The 25,355-nt window shown below is 43.4% G+C and overlaps 1 protein-coding gene across 2 annotated transcripts in view; it reads left to right on the plus strand.

Annotated features, from left to right (window-relative positions):
- The window catches only part of MAST3 (microtubule associated serine/threonine kinase 3), a 1,680,970-nt gene that overhangs the window by 1,422,555 nt on the left and 233,060 nt on the right, over nucleotides 1-25,355 (plus strand). For both annotated transcript variants that reach the window (XM_044090757.1, XM_044090758.1), the window contains one exon: nucleotides 2,414-2,637. In XM_044090757.1, the coding sequence (XP_043946692.1) occupies nucleotides 2,414-2,637 (224 nt within the window). The remainder of the gene's footprint in view (nucleotides 1-2,413; nucleotides 2,638-25,355) is intronic.

Consider the following 25,355-nt stretch of genomic DNA (forward strand, 5'->3'; position numbering starts at 1 on the left):
ACACGCGTGCGTGCGCATACACACACTGTGCTACTACGGTGTGACAGAGAGTCAGCAAGCAACACAGGTGCTGGGCAAATCTCTCTTATATTGTTACTACCTGGAGCTCAAAACAGGCCAGTAGTTGAAGCACTTGGAATCTAAGGACATGTGCTCTTGGTTTGTTTTGAGCTCTGGGAAGTTTCTCTGTCTCTCTCTCTCTCTCTCTCTCTCGCTGCACAGTCAGACAAGTGAGAGAGAGAGAGAGAGGCTTCTGTGGGCAATCAAGCCACAAAATTTGTCAGTGCGGTTCAGATTGCAAACCACTTTTAATGTAAGCAGTTCAGATTTGGCCAGAACTTCAGGTCTCATGTTAAAAAGCTTAATGGACAGTAAGTTTGAGACTCCAGTCCCAGAGTTTTCATTAAGATGTGGAAAATAAGTGGACCATTTCAGCAAATGTGCATAACTTGCCCTGCAGTGTGGTGAACTTCAGAGTAGGTTATATTTGATAAGGGATTTGGGGGCAGGGGTGAAGGCCCTTCATATGGTTGTGGATTCCTGCCCCTTCTTCACCTTGGGCATATTTTATGTTTTGTCATCAGAGTTATCTGAATTATTATATGAGTCTCCCTGGAACTAGCAAAACCTAGCATGTCTTATTTTAACACAGCAAGTCATGCATTTCTAATTACTAAACATTATAAAGTCATGAACTCTCTGTCACACATCAGGCAGTTTTTCTTTAGCCTTTTCAGTGTTGTACAGTGGTCATGCTTCCCACAGAGCCATTTCTTTTGTGTTCTTTATTGTTGTTTGTGATTGTTTCAGCATGCCAACTCTGATTTCCACTCAGCATATTAAGCATGCATGTATTCTGCTTTGTCAGTCGCTCTGTATATAATGTCATGTTTCTATTGTCTTTATACCCTCAAGCCACTTCTGATATTCATTTTGAATATAATACATGTATTTGTTGCATTTTTGTCTTTCACTTTAATATATATTGTCATGTATCTATTATGTTTATCCTCCCACAGGATGAAACTGAATAGGTCCAATGGGATCTATGCTTTGCGCCAGTTAACAAATTGAAAATAAATAAAAAAATGATGGCACATAAAATGAATAAACGGAAATAATTTTTTATTTATGTCAGGATTACTCCTGTTTGTGTTAGAATATCATAACATCATAGGCAGCTTCTTTATTTCCTTTCTTTTGGCTGGTTTTCATGTGAAAACATACTTCAGTTTGCTGGTTGTGCTGTAACTGGACTGCATCATTTGTCATGCTTTTCTGGTTGTCTGTACCTCAGGCCCACACCTGCAGGACTTGAGCCATTAATAGTTTCTTTATTGTCACTGTTTCTTCACTCTAGAGTGGTCTGCATTACAAAAGTCTGACTTGCCTGGGATATTTTACATTCATATCTGAACTGAGATGCTTTGTTTAAAATTCTGTTATTCTGACTGCATTTTGTGGTTCTGTGCCTTCTCTGCATCACCTTTCATTAACTGATGGCATTTGTCATTTCTGCTGCATCCTAAAACTCTCCAATTGACTTTCTTATGCCTTTTCCTTTGTGGTTCTGTGCCTTCTGTGGAACACCTTTCATTCACTGATGGCATTTGTTATTTCTTCTGCATCCTAAAACTCTCCCATTGACTTTCTTATGCCTTTTCCTGTTCTGCGTTTCTCTAATGTTTTTGTATGACATTTCTTATTTTAGTTTTCAGGTTGGAATTGGTTCGTTATAAATTTAAAAATACATATCAGCAGTTGTGTATTTCTTTAAATTTATTATGTACAGGTACTCTCTTCATCCTTAAAATGGGTCTTGTATTGTTTCACTGAGCTCACCATGTTGCCGAGGCTTAACTAAATAAATTATTTAATTATTTTTCTATAAATAACAGAAGTCATTATATTGTGCGTAGGCTGCGGGGGCTGTATGTGGAATTATTTTCTCACAGCGTGCCTAATTTTAGTAGCTAGCCCTCATTTTGATATTTGGACATTGTTCTCCTTATGAAAAATGAATCACTTAATTCTACCATATTGCAAGATACACCTTTTGTTTGCATTTTAGATGTGCAGTATAATATTAAGTACTTTAACTGAAGTAGAAAAAGACTGAAAAATACAGAAATATATTCCACATGGAATTATGCCTGATACATCAGTTCTAAATCTAACAACAGGAATGAAACATTCATATCTGTACAAAATTCAGCATTATTGAGCAGTGTAGTTGGTTGCCTTGGAGACTGAAAAGAGTACTAATTATCTCAAATTATTTTATGTATCTGTTCATTGCACATTGTGAGTCACCGTGAATGTGAAAAGATTGTACCATTAAAAAAAAAGATCTTGCCTTATTGCAGCTGTCCATGCCAGCCTAAGTTTGTTTGTTTCTTTTTTTGGTTTGTAGATGATTATGGGAGTGGGCCACTTGTCAGTCCAATATCACCACGTTCTTTGTCTTCCAACCCTTCATCGCGAGACTCTTCCCCCAGCCGTGATTCATTTAATGTCACCAGTCTTAGACCACCAATCATCATTCAGAGCTCTGGAAAGAAGTATGGCTTCACCTTGCGTGCAATCCGTGTTTACATGGGCGACAGTGATGTGTATACAGTTCACCACATGGTGTGGGTAGGTAATGATGTCACCAACCAGATGGACAATGCTGTTTCTGTAGTTATTGTTTGGTTGAAATGGTAAAAACAGATTTTGTTTGTAGAAGTATACACCAGTCAACTGATAAAACAAAAATGTCAGCACATTTGTTTCCTTGAAGTCAAGGAACCAGTCATGCTAATATTCTATAAAATGCACAAAGGTATTTTCATACTAATTTTCAACTTTTTAGTAATTTGTTCTAAAAAATATCCACACAATCTGACTGTTGTACCTCTATACTTGGACCTCTCCACACAATCTGACTGTTGTACCTCTATACTTGGACCTATCCACACAATCTGACTGTTGTACCTATATACTTGGACCTGTCCACACAATGTGACTGTTGTACCTCTATACTTATTTATTTTTAGCCGGCTAGTCTGACTGGATATATTTCCATTTTCAGCAGAGGCCGGGGAGAACTTGTAACACTACCTATCCACACAATCTGACTACAAAGTTTTACACTACCTAGACTATCTAAATACTATCATCTGTTAGGAAAAGGCAGTAGAAGTGCAGTGTGGAGTTATAAATAAAATAAATAAATAACGAAAAAAGGTAAGCCAACACATTTCCTAACTTGCAAAAATCAGTGGGGGTTTTCTAGTATTCAGGAACCTATTAAGTACTTGGACCTATCCACACAATCTGACTGTTGTACCTCTATACTTGGACCTGCCCACACAATCTGACTGTTGTACCTCTATACTTGGACCTGTCCACACAATCTGACTGTTGTACCTCTATACTTGGACCTGTCCACACAATCTGACTGTTGTACCTCTATACTTGGACCTGTCCACACAGTCTGACTGTTGTACCTATATACTTGGACCTGTCCACACAATGTGACTGTTGTACCTCTATACTTGGACCTATCCACACAATCTGACTGTTGTACCTCTATACTTGGATGTGAAGTGACGGATTTCCTCCTATGTCCCTGAGACTCAGTATCACAGAAATCCTTTGCTTGTTCATGTTAGAACAAACAAGTGATCGCTCAAGACTGCTTTGCACTGTTTTGGGGAGTTGCTTCCTTCCACACTGTTGTGTAATGCAGGGTTGGTTTGAAGTAGTTTAGTATACTTAAAAACTATCTACCAAAACATCTTTATTTCCCTGTTTTATATTACATTCTTACACCCTTTCTCATACTTGCATGGAAATGAGGAATTTTTTCTTGACACTTAAAAATAAACTTCAGCTGTAACTTGCAGTCATCTGACAATCGTTGTGAGAGAAGTGCTTCTATATGACTTTACAGACTGTTTATTTCTCTCACACCTGCCACTGCATCCTTGCTATTGATTTTCTATTTGTATCTGCACTTTAGAGATGGGAGCTGATCTTGCCGAAGCTATCACCCAGACCGTCATCAACTGGCGTTATAGCGACCCGTTAAGCTGCCCCATGGCCCAGATTTATGCACAGCCAAAGCAGTACTGCTGATTTGACTGGCCTGTAGTCAGCTGTTTATCCCTCTACATCGAGGAACCAACTGAAAGGCTAAAATAAGAACAAAGAAAAGCATGTAATGTTCTTCGTATTTCACTGTTGCAGTCATAACTGACGGGATTTCCTGATGTGGGAGCCCTGGGCCAGACTGACTACCAGAGAATTTTCTTCTTCTCGTAAGGTGGGCAGATGTCCTAACCATCTTCAAGATGTCTGGTTATAAAGAGAGTCAGCTTGCGCCATAACCTCAGTTCTTTCTTGCCGTCAGAGCCCGGAGCAGAGTGCTAGTCATTGCATTGGTCGTTCTGCACCAGTGAAAGCAGACGTCTAAAGCAAAGTACCCCATTAGCGAGCTTTTCATATGTTTCTTGACTAATATCAGAGAAAATTAATAACTGTTTCTGCCGTTGCAAGCAGATACCACACCAGGACTTTCAGTCCTTTTATGTAACTTGTTTGGGCCCAGAATACAACATACATGTAGGTTCCGTGCTCATTTTAACAGTAGAATTATCAAGCATAGGGCTGACATTTTAGCGAATTGCCAGAGCCTTTGTGTACTGTGTCTCCCACTGGAGGGGCTGAGGTTGATCTCTCTAGGCATAAGAAGGAAAAGCCCCCAAGACTTAGGGTACCAGGCGATGCTTCTTCACCATCTACCAGTCCATCTAGACTTGTGATCATTGAAGAAGGTGAGACACTTTTGCAATCCTCTCTGATGACTGAGGTTGGGCACAGGCCTCTATCGAGACCCATTCAGAGTCCAACATGCCTTCAGGTCCCTCTATTTCAGCATAAACTGAAAGGGCTTGCTCGTCGGTTGGGTTCAGAGCTACTTCACAGGTTCTGGATTCTGATGACCTCTCTAACTGACGAAGAGGTGTCTGGAGTTTCTTGCATCAGGAGATCAGTTCATTGTCCTCTGGAATCGGCTGTCCACCCACATCCTGGCCTTTGATTGGAAGTCACGCTCAGGCCTAAGCCTAAAGCTTCACATAAGACTGCATCCAGCTTGCCCCAGACAAGGCCTGTAGGCTCCCACTCACAAACTCAGGCCTGCCAGCAAGACCTAGTTAGGCTGACTGAGGATTTGATCACCATAGTCAGATCCAGACTCCTTACTCGCCCAAGTTCTGCCCCTGAAAGGAAAAGGGATGTGTCCCCCAGGAGTCTTCTGATTCTTTTGATTCTGAGGCTGATAATGAATTCACCTTTGAGGAAGGTTTATCAATTGTTTCTTATGGGAATTCAGATTTTGATGAGAACCTTGCCCTAGTCTCTTTCTCCGAGGACATTTCTTTTAGAGAGACCCTAAATATCCTAAAGGAACACTATAAATGGAAAGCACAGGAAAAGCAGCAATCCAAGAAGAGGGTTAGGGAATTTCTAAAACTCCCTGAGCATAAACCTCTTGCCATTCTTCCAATCTTAGAGGTGGTGGACAATGTATTGCTGGATTCTTCTTTAGAGCCAGATTCCCTGTCCCCTGCCCCTCGGAAACCTGACAGATTTTACAGGTTTCCGAAATCCCGCAGACACCTTTTCAAGATGCCTGTAACAGACCATGAAGTGGTGACATAGGGTCTTAAGGGAGCTAAAGCAAGTACTTCCAAAAAATCTACTGCCAGCTGCCAAGCAGAGCCTTGGACAGGTTCAGAAAGAAAGTCTACACCTCTGCTACCCTGGTGATGAGAGCTTTGAATTGCCAGTTTCATATGGTGAAGTATCAAGAAACCATTTTAGATCAGATGAAGCAGAAACTGGTGGGGATTGAAAATAAGGCCCTCTCCAAGGAGCTGCTGGACTTGTGCAGTTCTTGCTCTCAAGTAGCCAAGCAGTCCTTGTACTGTGCCTGTCATGTTCTGGAAGTTTCCAGTAGGGCAGCAGCTGCAGGATCTGTGATTAAAAGATGCCTGGCTGAGGAAACAATCCCTTCCTGAAGGGCATTTAAATTTCCTTTTTAGCCCCAAGGCTATAGCTGTACTTTAGAAGATGGAGAATAAGGCCAAGTCCATGCATACGGTGAAGGACTTCCTTTTGGTTCAGCCTCCTTGATTCAGTCACAGATACCCTACCAAGCAGTGGTCTTTTCCAGCCCCCCAGTGTACGCCTTGGACATAGGAGACCTCATAGGGAAAGGAGTCAAAGGCAGCACCAGCATCCCAGACAGAGCAAGCAGATTCATGTAGGCCTCTGGGATACCACCAACAGGGACCCACCACTGATAAATCCTGACTCTTTTCCGCTTTCCCTCCCCCTCACTGGCTAGGAGAATAGCTTTCCTCCTACTTAGACTGTCATAACCAGGTTTCAGTTGGTATTTTAAAGAAGTTAAAAACTCCACTTTAAACAGCCTCTAATTCGGTCAGGTTTCCCAGATATTCCACCAAAGCAACAAACAGAGGCCGTAAATCAAACACAGCTCCTGTGCACCAAAAGTTCTGTCAAACCAGTACCAATCACATTACAAAGAAAAGGATTTTACTCAAGGCTTTTCCTAGTCCCCAAGAAGGAGGGTACCTGGAGGCCAATTCTATACCTGTCAAGGCTCAACAGATTTTTGCAGGTACCACAGTTCAAAATGTTAACCCTTCAAAAATTGCTGCTTATTCTCTCACCTAGCGCTTACATGATAACCTTAGATCTAAAGGACACATACCACCACATCCCCACAGAAAAATCTCTCAGAAGGTTCTTACGTTTCAGAGCAGGTTTGAAGCACTGTCAGTTCTATGCTCTGTCCTTTGGCTTGTCTACTCCTTCCAGGTTTTTCACAAAATACCTGTTCCCAGAGATAGCCTTTTGCAGGTCAAAGGGTATTTAAATGTACTCCTACATAGATGACTGCCTCAATCAGGCAACAGATTTAGAAAAACTCAAAGCAGATCTACTTTACACTAAAGAGGTTCTGACTTTACTGTGCTTCACCATCAATACCCCAAAGTCCCAAAGCATCCCCACAGTCAAGATTGTGTTTCTGGGGGCTTTACTGGACTCCTAATGTCAGAAAGCCTTCCTTCCTCCAAACAATGTTACCTTTCTAGCACTGTACTTCCAAAAGCTCCTTCTCAGGAGCTACCTCACAGCCAGAGAGTTCCTCAGAGCCTTGGGTTACATAGCCTCTTGCATCCTCCTGATCCCTCTGACCAGAATATATATGAGGAAGCTGCAGTGGTACCTTAGAAATGTGTGGTGTAAACATTCTCAGTCCCTCAAAAGCAAGGTAGAGTTTCTCTTGTCTCAGGAAGGAGTTTGCCTGGTGGACCCGAGCATGCTTCCTCAACCTGGGGCTTCCCTTCAGTTTCATTCCCCAAGACCAAACTCTGACCACTGATGCTTCTGAGACTGCCTGGGGAGGCCAAAACAGCAACTTACAAACTCAAGGCAGCTGGAGCTTTGTTCATGTAAAAGCACATCAAGCTAAAAAAACTGATTTCAGTCCAAAAAGGTCCGATTGCCTTCAAAGATCAATGGAAACCTGGAGCACTGCTAGTGAAGAAAGACAACACCACGGTTATGTGGTGCGTAAATAAGCAGGGAGGACTCACTCTTGCCTTCTTTGTGGCCTAGCCATGGACCTCTGAGAAGCTGTATATTTCCTAAGTCAGCACCTCAAGGCACAGTACCTCTACCAGGAGAAACCAACCTACTTGACGGATCACCTAAGCAGGAGCCTGTCAGACCCTGACACTTGGTGGCTACATCAGGAAGTTTTTCTCATCATAGCCAAAGAAAGGAGTGTGCCAGAAATAGACCTTTTTGCCACCAAAGAAAGAATTCACTTTGTTACAGCACCAAAACAAGGTCAGCCTGGAAGACAGATGCCTTCTCTTTCCCTTGGACAGGCATAGTCCTCTCTGAGTTCCCCCAGTACCCTTGCTACCCAGAAACAAAAGGTAAAGGAAAGCAGGCCGAAGGCCATTCTAATAGCCCCAGATTGTCCAAGCGGACAGCAAACACATACTTCTGAAACACCTGGCATTTGTAATAATGTTGTTGAATTCTCTGGGATACACAGTCAACAAAAAGAAATCAAGACTAATACCCTCTCAAACAATAATTTCCCTGGGTGCCAGCTTGAATACAAACACCCAGATGGTCTACCTAACGCCAGAGAAACAAGGGCAACTAACTCAATACTTCAGAAAACTGGCAACCTTCACCAGGCTGACTGCAAGGAAAATCCTGCAGGCTCTGGGATTCATGGCATCTTGCATCCTGCTAATCCCATGTGCAAAGCTGCATATGAGGAAACTTCAATGGTACCTAAAAAACTTATGGTCTCAACACAGCCACAGTTTGGAAACAATTATACCACTGATTCCATGTCTTCAAAAGGAATTTCTGTGGTGGGCTCAAGCATGCCAAAGAAACATAGGTCTCCCATTCTGCAAGCCTCAAGCAAATCAAGTCATCACAACAGACGCCTCGGACTACACCTGGGGGGCGCACATGACAGATCGGTGCATTCAGGGCAAATGGTTACAAAAAGAAAAGCACCTACACATCAATCAAAAGGAAATGCTAGCAGTAATAAATGCTATTATGGCTTTCAAAGACCTACTGCATCCAGGCCAGCTATTGATAAGGACAGACAACACCACAGTGATGTGGTACATAAACAAACAGGGAGGAACCCATTCATATCCCCTATGCAGGCTAGCCATGTCTCTTTGGAACATGGCTCTGGAATTACAAATCCAACTTCAAGCACAGTTCCTGCCAGGCAAGGAAAACATGCTGGCAGACAACCTGAGCAGAAATATGACAGATCCACACGAATGGAAGTTGCATCCTCAAGTTTTTACAAAGATAATTCAAGCATGGGGAAGGCCAGACATAGATCTATTTGCCACCCACAGAAATTACCAATTGACAAAATTCTGCTCAAGGACCTTTCATCCACAGGCCTGGAAAGTGGATGCACTCTCTTTCAGTTGGACAACAATGACAGTTTATGCCTTTCCACCTCTTCCTCTGCTGCCCAAAGTTCTATTAAAAGCCAGAGCAGACAGACCAAAGATGATTCTCATTGCTCTAGACTGGCCAAGACAACACTGGTACCCACTCTTGAGGAGCCTGACGCATTCCCCACCATGGATCCTGCCTCTAATGCCTCTTCTACTGACTCAGCACAACTTCAAAACTCTTCACAGTCAGCTGAAAACACTCAATCTAGCCGCATGGAGGATTCCTTAAATTCACAACAGACCCTACTCTCCAAGGAGGTGCAGGATGTCATTTTGGAGGCCAGAAGGCCTTCTACTAGAAAAGCCTACTCCGCAAAATGGAAACGGTTTTGTGCCTTGAATCAGAAAAAGGGTCAGAATCCTGGAATACTGAATTTACCTCAAATATTACAGTACCTAGCTGAGATGCTAAGCAGTGGACTTTCATTCTCCTCCATCAAAATCCATGCCTCAGCCATTTCTGCAGAATACAACACTGATCCTTCTTTATTCTCTCATCCTCTCTTAAGACAGTTCCTCAGAGGGGCTAAGAATATAAAACCCCCAAGGAAGCAACCAGTACCTGCTTGTGACCTCAATTTCATTCTAGAAAAACTGACCCTGCCTCCTTTTGAGCCAGTTGCTTCAACAGAACTGCAATATTTGTCATGGAAAACACCCTTCCTTCTGGCTATCACCTCAGCATGCAGGGTTTCAGAACTACAAGCCCTCATGGCTGTGCAGCCTTTCATCATTTTCCATCAGGACAGAGTTTTCTTACGAACCAATCCTTCCTTTATGCCAAAGGTAGTATCCAGGGTAGCCTTGAATCAGGCTATCCACTTACCTACCTTTTACCCTAATCCACAAAACAAAGGGGAGAGACTACTACATTCCTTGGACATTCACAGACAGCTCCGTTATTATTTGGACAGAACAAAGCCTTTCAGAAAATCAGAGCAACTCTTTGTGTCCTATGCTACAGGTGCTCGAGGGAAGCCTATTTCCAAACAGACAATCTCAAAATGGATAGCCCACTGCATACACTTTTGTTACTCTTTTCATGGTAAAACTGTACCTACAGGCATCAGATCTCACTCCACAAGGGCCACAGCTACCTCTGCAGCTTTCCTCAGGGGGGGTTCCTACCAAAGACATTTTGGAAGCAGCCACTTGGAGTTCTGTACATACTTTCACCAGGCACTATCACCTACCATTATACTCCAAATCTAGAGCGGGCTTTGCCACTGCAGTCTTGCAGGGCATCCTGGCTCCTCCTAGTTCCACTTAGTGCCTACCACCCCTTTTTTAGCTTTGGGATTCTACCCATCTGTTATGACTGCAGCTGTATGCACAATGAACATAGTACAGTTTTGTACCTACCATAAATGTAGATGTTCGAGTGCTAATACAGCTGCAGTCCAGGTTTCCCTCCCTCCTTCTCCTCTTGGGACAGGCCTAATGGCTAACACCTCCTCATACAACCTCATTGGGGTATTCTTTTATGGTGTATTTGCTTGCAACTACTGTTTTTTTGATTATATTGCATTGCATTATTACATAAATTTATGTTTTGCCTTCCTTCTGGGGGCACCTGACATCTGGGGCAAGAAAAACTGAAGAAAATGGCGTCGGCTGGTTCTTTTATACCCCTGTCGCACTGACGTCAGGGAAGAGGCGACGACAATCGACTCCGGACCTAGACTTTGGAATTCGGCCAACCGAGGACCCGCCTGATGGCAGGAAAACCCATCTGTTATGACTGCAGCTGTATTAGCACTCGAACATCTACATTTATGGTAGGTACAAAACTGTACTTTTTAGCTCATCTGTCTGCTTATTCCCCTGTCTTTTCCCATCCTGTCATGAAACAGGTCCTGAGAGAGGTTATCCACATTAGACCCGCAATGAAAGCTCCTGTTCCTCTGTAGGATCTAAATTTCATTCTGGAGAAACTTGCCCTTCCACTTTTCAAACCAGTTGCCTCTGCAGATATCAAATTCCTGACCTGGAAGACAGCCTTTCCTGCTAGCCATTACTTTAGCTAGAAGGGTTTTAGAGCTCTACCCCCTTATGTGTTGGCCCTGGCCAATCCCGCTCCGTTCACTCCTCTCCCACCCCCATTCCCACCCACCCCATATAATTTTCTTTATACCTAACCACCTAATTCCTTCCTCCCCTAACTCCACCCCTTCCTGTCTGCTATAACATTCTAAACACCTTACCCTTCCCTACTTATCACTTCATAGTTTAGTCTGCTGCAAATCCTCCTCCTTTCTATATATATCCTACTCCCCCTACAGGTTGTTTCACGTAAATTTTACTTCAACACTCTTAACAGGTCCAACAACTTACTTTTCCTAGTCTCTTATCCACTCCTCACTCCATCCCAATCCTACTTCCCCACCTTAGGTCATGGCTTTTGCAACCCTCTCCATTTTCCTCTTGCCTCCATTACTTCTCCTTCTCATTCTTACATCATGTACTATTCCATTACCACCTGTCCATAGAGATCCCACTAATCCCCATACTGTTTCTCATCTCTGCAGTACTCTATTACAATCTCCTCCTCTATCTTTTCCATGAACATCCTTCTGCCTAAAATCAAACTTCCTCCCCCTCACTCTCTAGCATCTAAAACCAAGATTAAGTACTTGACTTACAACCCATTTAATTTCAAACTTTACCAACTTCATGTAGCCCTACTTCTGTCAGGAGACATGCATCCAAATCTTGGGCCCATCCATCACCCCACCATGCATAACTCTACCTTTCCCAGCTTAATAAACTCATCCTCTCCAAACAAACATATTTCCTTTTACTCTATGAATGCCCATAGTATTCTAAACAAAGTTAGTGAAATACATGCCTGGATAGCCTTCCACACCTCTGATGCCATCATCATAAAAGAGACTTGGCTTAAACCCTAAACCTCTGATAAAGACATTCTCCCCCCTGGTTATAATATACCCCTCATAGATTGCCAAAACAAAAAAGGGGGTGGCTTTGCCATCCTCTCCTCCAACCACCTCATCATTACAAGTATTATGAAACCTATCCCATCCTTTTCTCCTGCTGAACTACTTACAGCTAACCTTAAAATAAATGACTACTCCACTGTCATAGTAGCAGCCATCTATATTCCTCCAGGAGACAACATTCCTCTGCTCGAAAATATTCTTTCATACTTTTCTCAACACATCCCCAATGAAACTATCCTCCTCGGGGATGTCAACATTAACTGGTTAACTCTTGAGTAATCCAAACTCTAATACTCATTAATTTATATGGCTTTACACAGCTAATCTCCCAACCTACCCATACAAACAACTCTCACCCATCTAGTACTCTTATTGACTGGGTACTTCTATCTAATCCTTCCAAATATCATAACCCTGAAACCCTACCTAACAACCTGAGTGATCACTGCCCTATAAAAGTGCTTAGGTTCACTCCCCACTTCTCAAAACCTCCTAAATTTATCACTTGTCGTAAACTCTCTAACTTCCATCTGGAAACCTTTAATGCCCTCCTCTCTAAAGTAAACTGGAAATTCCTTACCCAACTCCCACTAGAAGAAGCAGTCTTAGCTTTCAACTCCACCTTCCTTAGCATCTTAGACTCACTTGCTCCCCCTTGCAAAGTCCGAATTAAGTCCACCATATCTCCGTGGCTTTCAAAAGCCATTCGTACCCTTATGATAACTAGAGACAATCTGTGGAAAAAATGGTCACAAACTAAGCTCTGTGCAGACTTACAAAAATATAAAGAACTCAGAAATCTGACAAAAAACACATAAAGATAAAAAGGACTTCTATAACAAACCTCCCATAGCCCTAAAATCTAATCCTAAAAAATTCTGGAACTCTATTAACCAAATATTACATCCCAGTAATCTTAGCCCCCCCCAATCCATGCCCAGACAAGACATCTGAAGAAACTGCCACTATCTTCAATACCTATTTTATCGATTCAATGTCTAAGCTACTGAACCCTAACCCAAACTCCTGTACTACTACTAACATCTCCAACTTTTCTGAACCTACTGCTAATACTATCTCCTCAAATACCTTCTCCCTCAAACTCATACCTACTAGCTACATCAAAACTCTACTCTCTAAATTAAAACCATGCTCAGCATCAGCTGACAATATTCCTTCCACTTTTCTTCCACTAGCAGCTGATTCTCTTGCTCTCCCTGTATCTATCCTAATTAATCACGCTATCTCTGATCTAAACCTTGTCTCCACAATAAATGCTCTAGGGACCTAAACCTTGTCACCACAATAAACAAAACATGCCGTAAGGATAGATTCCTGTCCCAGAGACTTCCCATACTCTGGAATAAACTACCTATCTATATCAAACAAAGCTCCTCAATAGCACTCTTCAAGAAGAATCTTGATGATTGGATGGGAAATAGGAAATTCACCCCGGGGATCACCACTGTGGCTCTGCTCGACAGTGGCACAGGAAAATAATTTTCTTGGGTGGCAAAAGCCAAGGTACCTTTTTGGCTGGGCTTGTATAGGCCCCAGGGCCGATAGCCTAGTACCTACCCATGAATCTAAAGGCCCTTCCATCTGGAAACAATGGTAACTCCTCTGATATCTCCAACTTTAGACCTATCGCTATCCTCTCCCCTCTCTCTAAAGTACTAGAAAAATGTATTCATAAACAAGTTATGCAGTATCTAATACAGGAAAATCTGCTTACACCCACTCAACACGGCTTCAGACCCAAACATAGCACCACTACAGCTCTATTATCCTTCCTAAACACACTCTCAATAGCCATGGATGACCATAAACTTATTTCTTGCCTATTCTTGGACCTCTCAAAAGCTTTCAGCACTGTCTCACACTCTCTTCTGCTGCACAAACTGCATAACCTCAACTTATCTGATAGTGTTGCATGGTCCTCCAGCTACCTCACTGATAGATCTCAATCAGTGAGATGGCACTCTGCACTCTCCCCTCCTCTCCCTGTCAAAGTGGGTGTACCTCAAGGGTCTATCCTAGGGCCTTTACTTTTTAATATCTTTACTAATCAGCTCTGTACCTCCTGTCCTCAGTCATCTTTAGAGCAATACGCAGATGACTCAACAGTCATCACCACAGCCAACTCTCCCTCTAAGCTCTTCTCAGCTACTCAGGCAACTTTTAACTTAGTTGAAACATGGCTGTCCCAGTAATCAGCTCATCCTTAACCCTAAAAAACAAAGCTGTTACTCTTCCTACCTAAAAAGTTCATAAATATTAAATCCTCCTTCTCCATACAGTTCCTTAATAAATCTCCCATTCGGGTAGAATCCAGTACTAAGCTCTTAGGCGTAACCATCGACGATCAGCTTAAATTTTACTTGTATGTTAATAACTGTATCAAAAAGACACATTCAAAACTAGGGCTTCTTTACAGTAACAAGAAATTCCTTACCTCTGAAGCCAAGGTTACTCCCTTTCTTACCTATCTTCTAGCCAGTCTAATGTACAATTCTCAAATTCTCACAAATCTTAGCTCAGCACTCCTGACCAAGCTCGAATCTACCTACAACAAGATAGCTAGATTTGCTGTCCAACAAACCTACAAATCCCATCACTGTCTCTCTCTAAAACACCTAAACTAGCTTGAATTACCCCACCAGCTTCTTCTCTCTCAGGTCCAGATCATTCATTCTGTCCTGTACCAGTCTTCCTACTGCCCAGCACTATCCCCTCTCATCTCCCATTATTCTCCCTCCAGACCTCTCCGAAGCTCTAACCAAGACCTAATACAAATCTACAAACCCAAGTCTAACTTTGGGCGCAACATGTACAGCTATCACCCCACTATTGCCTGGAATAGGCTCCCACTAGAAGTCAGCACCCTTACACATCCTAAACAATTTAGGACAGCCACCAAAGAGCACTTTAAAAGTCACTGGTCCTGCCACTGCACTCTCCCTCCTTAACATCCCCTACTTCTCATACCTTAATCTACTTTCTGCCATTAACTCACTCTTCTCACTAGCTCTCTGTAATCTTCCTTGACTACTCTTTCTACTGTCTTCTAAAATCTATTAAGCAAATTGCCTCAGAGAAATATCCTATTGTAACTGTCTTGCCTTCATGCAACTACATCATGATAAAACTGGGTTTGTAACCACTTACCCCAAAAACTATACTCATCTTAATGATATATTTCTTTTTATACATCTTGAAATAGTTATGCTATACTCCTGATTATTGACACTGTATAACATTGTATTGCTACTTAATACCGTGTAATAATCCTGTAACATTGCTGTTTAATGCTAATTTATAATGAAAATTGTATAATATGTTGGAGCTTTTCTCCCCTGGCCTCTGCTGAAAAAGGGCTCTTCAGCTCAGTCGGACAATCCCGGTCAACAAATGTAAAATAAATAAATGTGTGCAGAACCTGTCATCATATTGGGCGATGCACTGGTGCAGCAGTTAGCGTTGTTGTCTCTCAGCAAGAGGTTCTCTGGTTAGATTCTTGACTGGAGTGCCTTCTGTGCAGAGTCTGCTTGTCCTTCCTGCATTCGTGTGAGTTTCCTTTGGGTGCTCCAGTTTCCTCCCATATTGCAATAACCTACGACTGGAGCATTTCTCCCCGGGCCTCTAGTGAAAATGGGTTCTGTCGCAGTCGGACTTTCCTGGTAAATAAATGTTAAATGAATAAAATAAAATAAGTCACCTTCCACCCTGACAGAGTATTTCTTAAGACTAACACGTCCTTTATGCCTAAAGTGGTTATAGAGATCTCTTCAAAGCAGGCATCCACTTCCCTACCTTTTTTCCTAACCCTCAAAACGGGTGAAAGAATCCTCCACACATTGGATGTGCATAGGCAATTGCATTACTACTTAGGCAGAACAAAGAATGTCGGGAAGTCTGACCTGCTTTTTGTGGCCTTTGCCTATAGCTCTGAGGGGAGACAGCAGTGTGTTAACATGTATGAGTGTGGCAGTCAGTCTGTTTGCAAGTTTAGCTAAGTTACAAAGCCTCATTCCTGATGTGTTCATGTGTAATAAAAACTGCTTGAACAGAACCCATGAATGTTCGTTTGTTTTATCCTGACCAGACGAGTGGCAACCATCTCCAAATGGATCTCACACTGTGTATTATTTTGCTACAACCATCATGGAAAGAAGCCTCCAGACCTTGTGAGGTCACATTCCACTAGGGCTACTGCTGCATCTACATTCTTTCTCAAATGGGTTTCCACGAAGGACATCATGGAAGCTGCTGCCTGGTCCTTTGTGGTTATCTTTACCAAACAGTATAACCTTCCAATCTTCAAGTCCAGAGAGAGGTTTGCCACTGTCATCCTTTCCCCCCCATAAATTTTTACAATGTACCCTCCTTTCAGCTTTGGGAGCACTTTCATCAATTATGACTGCAACAGTGAAACACAGAGAACATAGTACAGTTGTGTACACTTAGCGTAAATGTAAATGTTTGAGTTTATTCACTGTTTCAGTATCCCCCCCCTCCAGTCTTGCCCCATGAGATTGTGGTGGATATTCTCCTGTCTACCTCCAGGTTGTTCCCTCATCTTCTGTACATGCTCTGGAGTTTCTATGGCTTTAGGGAGCTGTTAGAGGGGCTTCTGTCTGTTGGGGGCAAGAAAACACTGAGGTTATGGCACCTGCTGACCCCCTTTATACCCAGATTTCCTGATGTTGGTCAGGGCATCTGCCCACCTCAGGGGGGAGGAGAAAATTCTCTGGTAGTCGGGCCAGCCAAGGGTTTCCATGGCAGGAAATCCCATCAGTTGTAACTGCTACAGTGAATACGCTCAAATATCTACATTTATGGTAAGTGTACACGACTGTGCTTTTTAATACTTTGAGTTATTTCCCATGTTTTACGTATACAAATGCAATGCGGTGTCTGATTCTCATCTCAGACGAATATGGATGCAGAACACTGCACTGTGCATCTGTCCCATTATTGGTCCCATCCCATAGTTATAGGATTCTGTCAGATTCAACATGATGTCATTTTAGTCACAGTAGTAGATGTTTTTCGTGTTTCACTGTTGCAGTCATCCCATTTGGGGTTATCCTGCCACGGGTAGCCGTCAGTCAGCCCGAATACCAGAGGCTTAGTATTTCTGCATTGATTGCTGTCACTCCAGGACTGACTTCAGGTCGTCAGTGGTATAAAATCAGGCAGCCGGCGCCATTACATCAGTCTTTCTTGCCGAGGAGCCCGAAGCAGAACAAGTTTGCACGAGTGTTGGTCGGCCTCTACCTGAGTTTTCATTTCCGAATTGAAGTTGAAGTCTTCTAAAGCTAAGTACCCCGTTGGGGATCCTTTTTTCATGTTCTAACCGATATCAGAAAAAGTTAACAATTGTCTCTCCTGTGGGAAAGCAAATACCACACCGAGACTTCCATTCTTACTGCGTCACCTGTTTAGGCCCAGACCACGACGTCCTCACTGTCACTTTTGTGCTTTGCTCAATGCCAGAACTATATGTCGTCGGGCTGTTATTGTAGCTAGATATTTTCACTCTCAGTCCTCGAATTCTGATATGGCTTCGGTAAGCCATCTGACTACCAATCTTCGGAAAAAACTTAAGGATAAAGACAGAGACAGACCGCACAGGTCCAAAACTGCCTATGACGCTTTCATTAAGCTAGTCATCAGTTCTCCGGTCCTCAGTGAGCCGCTTTCGCAGCCCCTGATGCCCACTTCTGTGGATTTACAGGCTGCTACTGAGATCCTTTTGGAGTCCAGTATGCCACGGGACTCTTCTTCAACTAAGGATCCTGCGGATGTCTCTACCTTGGATGGGTCCAGAGCAGCTGAGCAGGCACCGACTTCCAAGGAAGTACTTCGCACTACCGATACTCGACACAAACCAATGACTTCTTTCGCGTCTTCAGTTCTTTCTAAAACTACCGAGTTTGTAAGGCCCAGGGTACGAACTACGCCCAAAAAAACGACGACCCAAGCTCAGGCACCTGCTTCCTTGCCTCAATCTCAAATGCTTAAAATGGCGGAAGACCTTATTATGCTTATTAGAGGAAGCCATGCTACCCCTTCCAAAAGGAAAAGAGACGTATCCTCAGTAGTTTTATCTGAACAGGAGTCAGATTACTCTGATGCTTCTGAATATGAAGACATGCAACCCCTCTCTGCTTATGAGGATTCTGATGCAGAGGGATCCATTCCTTTTGCCCCTTCACCCGAGGATTTTTCATTTGGTGAAACCCTACTTGGACAATTGCCTGATTCAGCCAGACAGTCAGGAAAAGCTGTTACAGCACCTGACCTTTGTAAAGGACCTACTGACCTCCCTGGAGTATACAATCAGTGAAAAGAAATCAAAACTAGTGCCCACACAAAAAATTGTATTCCTGGGAGCAAGCCTGGACACAGTATCCCAGATGGCATTCCTTACTCCAGAAAAACAAGCCTACCTGACAGGCTACTTCTCTCAACTAGCCACCAGAACCCAGTTATCCGCAAGGAAAATCCTGCAAGCTCTAGGGTTCATGGCCTCATGCATTCTACTCATTCTGTATGCCAGACTGCATATGAGGAAACTAAAGTGGTACCTAAAAAGCCTTTGGTGTCAGCACTCTCAAGACCTGGAGACTGTCATACCAATGATACCTTGTCTAAGGAAAGATTTTCTTTGGTGGGCAGCAGCATGCAACCACAAGGGACTTCCCTTCTCACAACCCCACGCTGCCCAGATCCTCTCCACAGACGGATCAGACTATGCCTAGGGTGCACACCTGGACGGCAGGTGAATTCAGGGCCATTGGAGCCCAAGTCAAATACATAGGTTCATAGATAAGTACTAGGCTATCTGCCCAAGGGCATTTATAAGACTAGCCAGAGTGTGTTGGCTTTCGCCACTCCCTTAGATTAGTTCCCTATGCCTCTGACCAGCAGAGCCATTAGTTCCCTGCTCCTCTGTCCAGCAGAGCCACTGCAGTGATCCCCGGGGTAAATTTGGTTTCCCATCCACCTGTCAAGGTTTCTCTTTGAGTGCTAGTGAGGGGCTCTGCCTGATGTATATTGGAATCTTGTTCCAAAGCATGGGGAGTCTCTGGGTCAGGAATCTATCCCTCCAGCACATCCTATTTATCGTTGTGGCAAGGTTTATATCCCTAGAGCGTGTGGCTCTCAGGGATTTTTTTTTTTTTTTTTAGGTGGAGGATATATCCATCAATTCTGGATTGGACATGGCCTTGTATGTCAAGCAGAGATCACCTCTGAGTAAGCAATATGCAACCGAGTACAGCTAGAGTTTCTTTACTCGGGCTGCATAGGTCATCTGTTTGAGGCCAGTAATCCTCTTGGTGAGGTACTTTTGTGATCTTTCCAGCTGTTGCAGGTGTCTTCTAAGGTACATCCCAAATGGGGCATTGTATTCTATAATGGGTCTAATAAGTGATGAGTAGAGAGGCACAATAACCTCCTTTGTTCTGGACAAGAACCCTTTTGAGATTAGGTGGGCCACGTAGAAGGATTTTCTAACCACCTTGGCAATATGATTGTCAAAGGAGAGATTGCTATCTACATGGGTCCCTAGATCCCTTATTACGTTTTCTGTATTTAGGGGACTTCCACCTATGTGTTAGTTCGTGGGTACTTTGTTTTTTCCAAAGGGGATGACAATGCACTTTTTGGCATTCAGCTTGAGGCCATGATTTTGACACCAGGTATCCGTCTCAGTGAGACCCTTCTGGAGGGTGTCTGTATCAGCCGGAGAATCAGTTATGGCCCCTAGTTTGCAGTCGTCTGCGAACTTGGTCAGCCAAAGTCCTCCTGTGCTTGCCTGTACCTCTGAGGAGTACGTACCAAACAGGAGGGATCCTAGGACTGAGCCCTGGGGGATGCCACTTTTAACCAGTTTAGAGTCGGACCTAGAGTCTGCAACTCTCACCGTGTGGGTTCTGTCTGTGGGCTAATTTGCAACCCATCTCGTGATGTAGGGGTTAATGTTCAGGTTGGTAAGTTTGTCTATAAAACCAGAATGGTGTCGAAAGCCTTTGCTAGGTCTTGGTAGGCTGTGTGGACCTCCTTACCCTCATCTAATGCCTTGGTAACTGTCTCAAAGAAGTCCACCAGGTTTAGGAGGCATGATCTGCCCTTAACAAAGCCAAACTGGGTGGGGTCCAAAGTTTGGAGGTTCCCAATGTCTCTGTTAATGAGTTCCATGATGATGCGTTCCATAGCCTTGCAGACCAGGCTAGTCAGGCTTATAGGGCGATAGTTCCTGGGGTCCTTTGTGGAGCCACCTTTGTGGAGTGGGATAACTGTTGCTGTGTGCCACTCTGTGGGTACGTAGCTTGTAGAGAGGCTGAGTTTGAACAGTGTGATTAGGTGAGGGGTTAGTTCATTTTGGAGCTCTTGTAAGACACAGCCTGGGACACCGTCCGGTCCCATTGAGGCTGTGTTTTTGGCTTTGGATAGGGATGTTTTAACCTGTGTGTCGGTGATTGCCGGAGCCTTACATTCTTCTGGTATGGTTATGGGCCCTTTAGGGGGTGAGAGGTGTGTGAAGTTTGCACTGAACCGGTCTGCCAAAATGTTGGCAATATCAGTCGGTTCAGCGTATTTTTGCCATTCTGCACCAACTCTGAGCAGATCTGAGAGTTTCCACTTAAGTTCTTGACATAGCTAAAGAACACTTTGTGGTTATCTTTGGAATCCTTGGCAATTTTTCTTTTGAAGCTAGCCTTGGATGATTTAATGAGGGATCGTAGTTTCTTGCTGATACTGATCAGGGATGTCTTTCCTTCTAGGGATTTTGCTGTTATCTGTACTAGTTTCCTCCTTCTATTGTAGAGCCTTTTTATGGCAGGGGTCCACCAGACTGGTTTCCTTTTCTTGGAGAAGTGAGTCTTGGTTTTACTTGGGAGAGCACGATTCATGCATTCCTACAGATGATCATAGAGTGCCTTTGTATAGGTTTCAGCAGCTTGGACAGCATTGTCCATTGGCATGGGGGCTGTGAATCTTTCCACCTCGGTCTTAAGCAACGTGAAGTTTGCACATCAACCAAAAAGAGATTCTAGCTGTTCAGCACGCCCTGACAGCTTTCAGACCCCTACTCTCCCTGGGGCCTTTACTGATCAATACAGACAACACCACAGTGGTGTGGTATAGCAACAAGCAGGGAGGGACTCACGCTTATCCTCTCTGCAGGCTCACTATGACCCTTTGGCACACTGCCTCAGCCATGCAACTACACCTGCTAGCACAATTCCTGCCAGGCTCCCTAAACTCTCTGGCAGACACCTTAAGCAGAAACCTGCTAAACCCACACAAGTGGCAGTTAGACTGCAGAACCTTCACCCTTGTAACCCAGAAATGGGGCACCCCAAAGGTGGATCTCTTTGCCTCCCACTCCAATCATCAGCTCAGCAAATTCTGCACCAGGGAACCTCACAGCAAGGCCTGGAAAGTGGATGCTCTATCCTTCCAGTGGGTAAACCTCTCGGTCTACGCATTTCTCCCACTACCACTCATTTCAAGGGTACTGCTCAAAATAAGAGAGGAAAAGTCAAGGGCAGTCCTGATTGCCGCAGACTGACCACTGCAGCACTGGTACCAACTGCTGCACAGCCTGTCACCCCTGCCACCATGGCACCTACCTCAGATCCCAACACTCCTGACCCAGAAGAATGGAGAATTCATGAATCCCCAATTGCAGACCCTCAACCTGCAGCCTGGCTTATTCCCTGATCTCTCCTCAAGCTGCCAGCCTAAGCAAACAAGTCCTAGATGTTATACATGAGGCCAGACGACCCAGCACTAGAAAATCCTATGCTGACAAGTGGAAAAGGTTTTGCACCTGGATCCAGGCTAAGGGAGCCGAAACAGCACAGCCCTCCCTACCTCTCATCCTGGATTACCTAGCAGACCTACTACACAGGAGTCTATCCTTCTCTTCTATTAAAATTCATGCCTCTGCCATCTCTGCTCATTACAGCAGAGAGCCACCTCTCTTCTCACACCCTCTCATCAAACAGTTCCTAAGAGGGGCTAACAACTTAAGGCCACTCAAAATAGCTCCTACTCCAGCTTGGGACCCTAACTTTGTGTTGGAAAAGCTCACCCCCCCCTTTGAACCTGCAGTTTCAGCAAAGTTAAAATTCCTCTCTTGGAAAATGGCCTTGCTTCTGGCCATCACTTCAGCTAGAAGAGTTTCAGAGCCACAAGCACTCATGGCTGTAGAGCCCTTCATCATTTTCCATGCTGACAGGGTTTCCCTCAGGCCTAACCCATCCTTCATGCCTAAAGTGGTGTCCAGTGTGGCTCTCAACCAATCCATTCATTTGCCCACCATTTTCCCCTAACCCACAAAACAAGGGGGAAAGGATTCTGCACTCTGTAGATGTGCACAGACAGCTCCGATTCTATATGGATAGGACTAAATCTTTTAGAAAAACTGACCAATTGCTAGTCAGCTTCGCAGCAGGGGCAGAAGGCAAGGCCATATCCAAACAAACAGTCTCCAAATGGATTGCACACTGCATCCATTTCTACTACAAACAGCACGGGAAACCGCCCTCAAAGGGGGTCAGGACACATTCCACCAGGACAACTTCCACCTCTGCAGTTTTTCTCAGAGTGGTCCCTACCAGTGACATCCTGGAGGCTGCAACATGGACTTCTCTTCATACCTTCACCAAGCATTACCACTTGCCCATCTTCTCCAAATCCGGACAGGTTTTGCCACCGCAGTCTTGCAGTGCATCCTAACCAGTCCCCAGTCTTCTTGACTGCCTCCACTTTTTTTTTCAGATTTGGGAATTAACCCAAATGTGATGACTGCATCAGTGAAACATGAAGAACATAGTACAGTTGTGTACACTTACCATAAATGCAGATATTAGAGTGTATTCACTGTTGCAGTCCTGGTCCCCCACCCCCATCCCCCTTGTCTCTCTCTCTCTATCTCTTCCTCTCTCCTTACAGGGAATTTTTTGGTATTTACTTTCTATTGGTGGTGTTCTTCCACCATAACCTAGTTCCCTATTTGGGGGCTCCTGACAGTTGGGGCAAGAAAACTGATGTAATGGCGTCGGCTGCCTGATTTTATACCACTGACGACCTGACTTCAGTCCTGGAGCGACAGCAACCGACGCAGAAATACTAAGCCTCTGGTATTTAGGCCGACTGAGGGATAACCCTGGCAGGATAATCCCAAATGTGATGACTGCAACCGTGAATACACTCAAACATCTACATTTATGGTAAGTGTACACAACTGTACTTTGTTATTCTGCCATAAAAGTTAAATTATGCTACCTAACAGAGAAAGGTTATAAGGCATCTCATGTCAAACATGCTTTCTTGTGTGTATTTGAACTAACACATTTTCTGTAAAATACTTTGTAGCAGGGTCTGCAGCCAGCGGTCTTCAGTTGGTCCTTATATGGTCTGTGAGACTTTTAGGTGGCTGGTCCTTACGTGGTGCACATGACGCTATTAACCAAGGATATTCATTGAGTGATTATCATGAGAAAGGTTAAATTCTGACTACAACTCAATGAACTCCCCATGTAGATTAGTTCTGTTAATGAGTTTGGGCTCCCACTCCATAGTTGAATGATTGGCTGAACATTCATTTTGTATGGTGTTGCTAAATGCATGCACATTCCATTGGTTATTTGAATGTCTTTTTGGGAAATACTAGTCCAACTGTTGCAACATGGCAGTAGTAGCAAAAAAGTACTTTAAATTTTAAAACATATGAAACTGATTCAGGTGGCGGCTGAATTCAGCTATTGCAGTGAGTGTTCACTAAACATTACTTGGTGTAGAGCGGTTTTAGAGTTGGACCAACAGGATAAATGGCAACTGTGTCAGCACTGTTTGAGAAAGCATTTTTTTGCCCCACATTAGTGTATGTATATCCTCATTGGTGTAGCCAGGCATGCTCAGTATTGGGTTTAATTAAACAAATTGGTAATTAAGAAGTTGTTTTTGTGTGTGTGCACTTTTTATGTACCTAGTTAACAAATGAATAAGTTTAAAAAAATGCTGTAGGAGTTAAAGCTAGAAGGGGAGAGTGTCTTGAATGCACAGCTTACGGACTGACCCTTTGTCACAGAGGGAGACATGCTGTTTGCAGTATGATTACCTGTTATTACCGACCCAACAGAACCAGCATGGAAAGTTAATGAGCAATTGATGGTTAGTTCTGCTTCTCTGTCAAGGTCTCAAGAAGGAGTGAGGTCTATTTTTTCTGCCTGGCAGAGGTGTGATAACTTGCAACAGCTGAGCATTCATCTGCTGCAAGCTGTTAATGTGGAGAAGTTTGCTCCATCCTCTCATATTGATGTCACTGCAGATCACATCATGGGGTTACAGGGAGCCATTATGTAGATCAGAGAATAAATAGCTTTTCCTTCAAATGTGATGGTTTTAGTGTTTTTTTTCCCCACTTAGCTTTTGTTCCTTGAGGACCTGACGCTAATTGCCAGTAACAGCACCTCATAAAGGTAAGGGATGGGTGTGTGTGTGTGTGTGTGTGTTCTACATAGGTTTTTGTCAGTAGCTCAATCATGATGGTTGACTGACGGTCAGAATGGTGAATTTCAAGTGTGTTGGAATGCTAAAACTTCCAGACATAGAAAATGTTTTGGTATTTCACATATTTGTGTATGTGCTGGTCTGTGGAGGCTAGGCAGAGGTTAGTTTAGTACTATGTCATGGTAATGGTTAATGTGTGGTTTGTGTGTGTGTATGTCTTGTTTGGTGTTTATGGTTAGCGGTAGTATTTTAAGCATAATGTGTAGGGTAGGAACTAGGGTTATGGTTAACACAGCTGAGAAAGGGCATGGCAGGTGGGTGATGCCCACAGCAGTAATGTAGTTATTATTTTTATTTTACCTTTTTTTTATTATAATTAAAAAATCTTGGTACAGGGTGATGGCTACAGCATATCAACTGATCTCAGTGCTTCCTGGAAACAGAAATTTTGGATATTTTTTATCGAGGTTATTTACGTTTGCATTTAATCCTTTAATTTATCTTTACTACTTTATTGTAAATGTAAAGAAAATTAGGAAACAAACACTTATGCAAGTTAATGATCTGAGATGGATTTTCTCTTCCAAGATTCTCTAGCAGAATACAAGATATACCAGTATCAATCATATGTGTCTTCATGCATGTTTTTTTGTCTTGTATGTTTCTGTGTTGGTGCACAAGATACATTTTGTTTGTGAGCAGCAGCTATAGTACACACTGCCCACAGCAGCAATCCATTCATTTTTTTGCTGTTAATAATTAT

The sequence above is a fragment of the Protopterus annectens genome, chromosome 13.part0 (assembly GCF_019279795.1).
Source record: "Protopterus annectens isolate FY-2018-M chromosome 13.part0, PAN1.0, whole genome shotgun sequence".
In the NCBI taxonomy this organism is placed as follows: domain Eukaryota; kingdom Metazoa; phylum Chordata; order Ceratodontiformes; family Protopteridae; genus Protopterus; species Protopterus annectens.